Source organism: Ixodes scapularis, unplaced genomic scaffold, assembly GCF_016920785.2.
Source record: "Ixodes scapularis isolate PalLabHiFi unplaced genomic scaffold, ASM1692078v2 PGA_scaffold2__306_contigs__length_199485367, whole genome shotgun sequence".
NCBI lineage: Eukaryota > Metazoa > Arthropoda > Arachnida > Ixodida > Ixodidae > Ixodes > Ixodes scapularis.
Genome location: NW_024609857.1, coordinates 152,104,407 through 152,111,731, shown reverse-complemented (window position 1 = coordinate 152,111,731; position 7,325 = coordinate 152,104,407). Strand labels below are relative to the sequence as shown.

Genomic DNA, 7,325 nt, shown 5'->3' with positions numbered 1-7,325 from the left:
GTGAAGTGGTTTGAAGTATAGTTCGCAGACTGTTGGTCTGCAAACGCGGCCGAAGAGCTTAACAAACATGCAACAAGATGTCATTCAAAGACGAGATCAAGTCAAGAAAACTACACACGTCATCTGATAACAAAATTAATAAAGAGAGTGATTTGTCCTTTACAAACTCAGTGTCGCGGCGGAGTGATATAGCCGCTCGCGCAGCAGGCAATGTAGGAAGCACTCCGTTGACCGAGGGATTCCACTTCTGACTTTCATCGGGCGCGGACGTGGGATGGCAGGCTCCGCCGGAGCAGCGTTAGCGGCCCAGTCACGCCGCGGTGACAGGAGTGTCTCTGCGTCTTCGGAGTATCAGATAATTTTGCCGCCTCTGCCAACTGGGCCTACTGTTCTCAACACCGTATTTGTTCACGCTGACGTCCGCGGACGCCCGTACCCTGTGGAATACTTTTGCGACACCCAGAGTCTACTGGCACTGCTCCCTGAGGTTCTTACCTTAGGGGCATACCAGATGAGCCACGTCTGGGCTGTGATCTTCAAGTCACCCGAGGGTAAGCTGAAGATCCTCGCCGCGGGCGACATCGTCGTCAAGGGTCGGCGACGCGTCGTCGTGAACCCGGTCAACAGGGACGCCCGGGTCAAGACTCATTGGCTGCTTCATTACGTTCCAGAAGACGAGTTGAGAGTGGCACTTGCACCGTATGGCCAGGTGATCGATGTAGGAACTGAGAAGTGGCGCGTTCAAGGTGTCATGGGCTGCCGGTCGATGACACGCACGGCTGTTATCCGGCTTCAGCCAGGGATAGGGTTGAAAGACCTGCCCCACCAGCTGCGTATAGCCGGAGGACCGGCTCTCGTCGTGGCGCCGGGCAGACCCCCCGCTTTTGCCGGCGCTCTCAGCGGACCGGGCTCATCCGTCGTGACTGTCTTGTGCCAAAGTGCACATCCTGCCATCGGTTCGGCCACGTCGCAGAGAACTATATCACGACCTACGCGGCGGCCACATGCTCGGGTGGACACGACGCCAACGCCGAGCATGTCATGGATAAAGCGAACAGCGAGGAGGCACTGAAAGGGGCGGCCCCCGCAACCGAGTCACCGGAAAGCGCGAACACAGAGGTCGACCGGGCCGCGTCTGAGCAACCGCTGAAGGTGGTCGCTGCTTCATCAGTCGACGCATCCACGGGAAGCCGGGATGAGGCGCCGACCAATAAAGACGAGACAGCGACAAGGAATGAACCGCCGACGTTGAAGAATGGCGGGCCTCAGTCAAACAGTGCGGTTCCACCGTTTAACGAGATTCATATTGTAGACGCCAGCGGGCTGGCTGCGAAATTCCCGCACCCAGAAGATTCGGACTCAAAGCACGTGGACAGCGGACCGACCCCGGCGGAGCCACCGGTGAAGGCGGCACCGCCTAAAAGGAAGCCGATTCGACCCCCTTCAAAACCTGTGTCCGAACCCAGTACTCCAGACAAACAGGCCGGCTGATTAGTCCCCGGGCCAGCTTCTGGTGAGGATCCGTCGACCACGTGAGTCCCTGACACGCGAGGAAGTCTAGCCTTATCGAGAACCTGAAAGTAGCGACGCTAAATGTTCGCGGGTTTGCCTCGCGTCGAAAACAGTACCAGGCTACTAATCGATAATGGCATTGACGTCCTCGCGATTCAGGAGACGAAGATTGAAAGTGATGAGGCAACCGCTTCCCTGGTGGTCCCTTTTTTACGTTACTTCGAGGTTTGCCTTTCTGATGCCAATGGACTGTAGGGATGATGTATGTTGTTTAAAAAAAAAAGTCCCTAAACGCGCGCGAACTCTCCCTTACAGTTGATAGCGAGGGTAGATTTGTTATTTGGGACTGCAGCTTGAGCAACGTTGAATACAGAATAATAAATGTGTACGCGCCAAATGATGCTAATTCTAGAAAAAATATGTTTAAAAGGATTTACAGTTATCTCGACTGCCAAAGGAAAATCATTAGGTTAGGAGATTTCAATTGTGTTTGTAATACACATAGGTTATCATTTCATTTAACATACTCGTGCCAATATCTCGTTACCGTGTATTACACGGTAACGAGATATTGGCACGATTATGTTAAATGAAATGATAACCGAATTCACTTTATATGATGTCGCAAATTATCAAAGAAACAACGCAGCATTGTTGTACACGCATTTTCAAGGCTCCAGTCATGCCCGTCTTGACAAAGCGTATGTCTCTATTGAACTCTTAACTGGTTTTGATGACTACTATGCGTCACCCGTTTATTTCTCTGACCATGTGCTGGTTTCTTTTTTTGTCGGGGGCAAACAGAAAAACACTAGCTTTCAATGGAAACTGTGGATATTTAATTACAGCCTGCTAAAAAACGACATGTTTAATGAGTATGTGGCGGACAAAGAGTCCAACAGACGACAGCACTCAACACCCAACGCGGACCGGCACCCGCGCACCTTGGCGCGAAGAAAAAGAAGATCGGAGAGAAGCACGCGCAACCAGCTCCCGGGTAAAACACAGCTCGTCGTTCCAAGCAAGACTATGGTTCAGACAATCGAACTAGCCGTGGATAAAAGACAGTTATTGTAGCTCAGTGGTCTATTACGTGCCACAAACTGGTGACGCGGACGTCGAACCCCTGTGTAGTATTTTGATTTGCACGAGATGGCGCTACTTGACATCTCCTTTTTAAAGTAGCCATCTCGTGCATCCATGTAAAAATAAAAAGGACAGCACGCGACGGCATGAGCCGCGCGTGATCTGCGGCCTCATCGGCCAGTGTTCGCCCCGCTCCTGAATCCGTTGGTTGTCCTTTCTTCTCGCTCCGGCGACCGTCCAGGTCCGCTCGGGGCATGTAGTTTCCCGAATACGTCGAACGTAAGTCACCGGCGCTTGCGTCCAATGTAGCCAGGCTTTAGAGCACCGCCGCGTCGGCGCAGAATATAACATTTTGGCGACGAGGATGGGATATTTGTTTTAATATGTAGCATTTCCTCTTTTGTAACCCGGGATTCGGGAGGGGGCTTCACTCCGCGTCGCGGGTCAGTGGTTGAGGAAACCGGCGCGTAACTGTATTCATGAAATGTATTCCTTTTTGTTCCGGGTGAACGGTAGTCATATTTTGCGGAAAGGCCGCGTTTGATGAGTTTCGGGGGGAGGCATTAAGCCTAGGTTTTCAGTACGTTCCATTTTCATCGTGAGATGACTTCGTCATCTTCGTCTTCGAGCGGCCCAACGGCGTTCCCGCCGCCGGCCGTCTTTTTGGCAGTGCCCGGTCCGCCGATAGTAGCTTGGCCGGCATGGAAGCGTGCTTTTCTGACTTTTCTTGACGCGTCGGCGTTGCATCTCGTAGAACCGTTCCGGAAAAAAGCCATCCTGTTTTCGCTGTTGGGCACTGAGGGCCAGCGCATCGTGGATGCATTTCAGCTGTACGAGACGGTTGCGGTGGAGGGGACTGACGAGTTCCAGGTTTTTCTGGAGGCAGTCGAGAAGCATTTTGAGTTTTCGGGTAGTATCGCGCTTGAACGCCAGAAGCTGCGCGGTTTGTTCCAACGTCCTGGCCAGTCGGTAACTGAGTTTCTTGCCGTGTTGCGCCATCAGGCTTCGTTTTGTGCTCTGGGGAACGCGCTCGATGAAAGACTTTGCGAGGTTTTCTTGGAAGGCCTGGAGTCCAGACGCGTTCAGGATCGCGTTCTGCAGGAGTGCGAGGGCAGCGAGCTGCCAACGCTGTCGCGGGCTATCCAGATCGCTCGCCAGTACGAGCAGAGAGCGAAGACGGCCGCAAGTTTTCGGCGGCGAGAGTCGCAAGTCCCGGTCGCGGCAGAAGTCCAGCGTGTCCAGATCGAGAAACGTCAAACGGCAGCAACACAAGATGGCGGCCAAGCGTCGTCTTCTTTCATCGAGCATGGGCAAGATGGCTACAGCGGCTACCCTCCCTGGCCTCAACCTGGCTACCCCCCGTCGCAGCTTGGACCCAGGATGCCTTGGGCTCCGGTGGCCTCCGGTCACGTGCCCCGTTTTCCGGCGAGGGTGTTCCAGCCTCAGCGTGGGCGTGAGCCCGCTCCGCCTCGGACGGGTGGGATCGGAGCAGACGACGCCTGCTACTTCTGTGGACGCCGCCGTCATGATCGGGCGGTTTGCCCGGCGTCTCAAGCGACATGCTTCTTATGTGGAAAGTGGGGACACTTTGCAGTGGCGTGTCGGAGTCGTCGCCCGCCGGCGGCTGCCTTCACCTACGATCGGCGACAGGCATCGTTCCCGGTTCAAGGCCGTGGTACTCGGCGGACCTTCGCCGACAGACAGTTCAGAGGGGACCGGCCCGGCCGGGTGAACGTGGTCGGCCAGTCGCTGTCTCCTGAGGAGCTGCCAAGCGTCAGGCTGACGGAGGAACCTGTGGTCGTCGGGACGGCCGAGCGACGAGAAGGCGGCAGCATGCGTCGTGACGCCTTCATGGCCGAGATCACGGTAAATGGGACCCCTCTTCGTCTTCTTGTTGATACCGGTTCATGTGTGTCGATCCTAAATGAACGCATGTTTAACGAAGTTAACAAGCAGCGGAGGATAAAGTTACATCCGCCGTCGACGCCTCTCGTCCACTATTTGCAAGAGACCATTCCGGTACTTGGATGTTTTGTGGGACAAGTAAATTTTAAGAACCGCTGGACAACGTTGGAGTTTTACGTAACCAAGACTGGACGTTCGTTACTCGGCATCGACGCGGTCCGCGAGTTGCAACTGGTGTTGAATGGCGCTAAACATGAGTGTTTGTATGCGAATGCAGCTCACGGAGGAGGAGCATCACAGCGGGATGTGAGGCCCACGCCCAACCCGCAGCGACGACCGTTCACCGCGTCGTCCTGTCAAGCATCGCAAGTCCCTGGTTCTCGACCAGCGGCAAGTTGCAGACCTTCATTTGCGGAGAACCCGTCTCCTGCTTCATCGGTCTCTGAAGAGACCACACCTAAAGTCTTCGAGGACGAGTCAAGTCCGCAACGTCATCCTGAGAGTCAAGGGCTCCATAGTCCGCAACGTCATCCTGAGAGTCGAGGGCTCCATAGTCCGCAACGTCATCCTGAGAGTCAAGGGCTCCATAGTCCGCAACGTCATCCTGAGAGTCAAGGGCTCTATCATCCACAGCGTCATCCTGAGAGTCAAGAGCTCTACAGTCCTGAGAGTCACGGACTACACGGTCCACAAGATCATCCGGGGAGTCAAGCGCCCCAAGGTATGCAGCGTCATCCAGAGAAATCCAGTCCTTCAACGAGCCTTGTTGGTGGTTCCTCGAAGCGAGACACATCCAAGTTGCCACCTGGCTTCGAAGATTTTGAACATCTTTTTAGCCCGGGGTTGGGTCTGCTGAAGAATTACTCGCACAAGGTCAAGGTGCGGCACACAGTTCCACCAGTCCAATCAAAGCTCCGTCGCCTCCCGATGACCCTAAGGGATCGGGTTTCCGAAGAAATTTTCAAGCTGGAGCGAGAGGGCGTAATTGAACGTGTCGAAGCCTCCGAGTGGGTGTCACCTATTGTTGTCGTCCGCAAGCCCGATGGCAACATCCGTATGTGTGTGGACCTACGAGCTCCGAACCAGGCCGTTGTCATTGATTCATTTCCACTTCCTTGCATCAATGAACTGTTGAACTCTCTACGGGGAGCGGCGATCTTCTCCAAGCTGGATTTGGCGTCCGCCTACCATCAAGTCCGTCTCGACCCGGTGAGTCGTGATCTCACGTCTTTCATTACCCACGAGGGGTTATTTCGCTTTAAGAGAGTTTGCTTCGGGCTGGCATCCGCACCCGCAGCTTTCCAGCAACTCATGTCCAAAATCCTAAAGGATTGTCCAGGCGTTCAGTTCTATCTGGACGACATCATCGTTTATGGATCCACTTTGAAGGAGCACGATGAGAATCTCCGTCGTGTCTTGTCTCGAATTTCCCAAGCAGGAATGAAGCTAAACCGTAAAGGTGTTTTCCAAGTACAGGAGCTCTCATTTTTGGGACACCATCTTTCCGTGAAAGGTTTAGCACCCCTGTCATCCAAGGTAGATGCGGTCCTAAATTTTGCAACTCCCTCTGATGCAGTGAAGTTAAGAGCATTTTTAGGGCTGGTAGAGTACTACAGCAAGTTCATCCCTCATTGTTCCACCATCGTCGAACCGATGCGTCGTCTCCTACGTAAAGGAGTTCGTTTCAACTGGTCTCCGGAAGTCGAGGCCAGTTTTCAGAAAGTAAAGACTTCCATCCAAGAAGCTCCAATTTTGGCCATGTTTGACCCGACGTTGCCTATCGTCGTGGCCACAGATGCTTCTCAGTACGGTCTCGGTGCTGTTTTGCAGCAGCAGTATGGTAGCCAGCTTCGTCCTGTAGCCTTCGCGTCTCGCTCGCTAACTGATGCAGAGCGAAGGTATTCCACGGGCGAGAAGGAAGCTCTCGCATGTCTTTGGGCGTGTGAAAAGTGGCACGTGTATCTGTGGGGAAGGTCTTTTGTCATTCGTACTGACCATCAGGCGTTGGTCACGTTGCTGTCCAACAAAGGTTCCGGAATCCGTCCTCTAAGGATCACTCGTTGGTCCTCCCGACTTCTGAATTACAATTTCAAAATGGAGTTTCAGAAGGGCGCCACCAACGTCGTTGCTGACGCGTTTTCACGGTTGCCAGTATCTGACACTGAGGAGGGCATGAGATTCGACGAGGAAGTTGTTTCCGTCGTAATGGTTCCTTTGTCGAAAGGTGGTTTTCAACAGGCTACGGCCAATGACATAGTTCTTCCTTCAGTCATCCGCTATACTACCTCGGTTTGGCCTGAAGATAGTAAAACCAATCCAGATCTCCGGCCTTACTATCACGTCAGAGACCAACTGTCGCTGTACGACGGTATTTTGTACAAGGGAGAAAAACTTGTCGTCCCTGTCGAGTTTCGAGACCGGATCGTGGAAGTAGCACACGAAGTTCATCAGGGGATCACAAGAACCACAAGTGTGATCCGGGAACACTACTGGTGGCCGTTGATGAATGAACACATAAAGAACAAGATCCAGAACTGCACGGTGTGCCATGCTACCGACAAACCAGTGAAGGCTGCACCGGCTCCCTTGCAGCCCATCCAGTTTCCAAGTCAGCCCTGGGAAAAGCTAGGAATCGACATCGTGGGCCCGGTTGATCGTGCACCGGCCAGTCAAAGGTTTTTTTTGGTACTCATAGATTACCACTCCAAGTGGCCAGAAGTTCAAGCCACGTCTTCTGTGACTTCTGCGACTGTCATCAGCTTTTTGAAGAACGTTTTTTCACGCGAGGGACTGCCCTGCGAGATTGTGTCAGATAATGGAGT

General features: G+C 53.5%; 1 protein-coding gene across 1 annotated transcript; it reads left to right on the top strand.

The window, feature by feature from the left end:
* Positions 1 to 2,752: 2,752 nt before the first annotated feature.
* LOC120850518 lies at positions 2,753 to 4,892 on the top strand. The gene is made up of 2 exons (XM_040223039.3): positions 2,753 to 4,464; positions 4,781 to 4,892. The coding sequence occupies exons 1-2, from the start codon at positions 3,202 to 3,204 to the stop codon at positions 4,811 to 4,813; spliced, it is 1,296 nt and encodes a 431-aa protein (XP_040078973.2). The 5' UTR covers positions 2,753 to 3,201; the 3' UTR covers positions 4,814 to 4,892.
* The last annotated feature ends 2,433 nt before the right edge of the window (positions 4,893 to 7,325 follow it).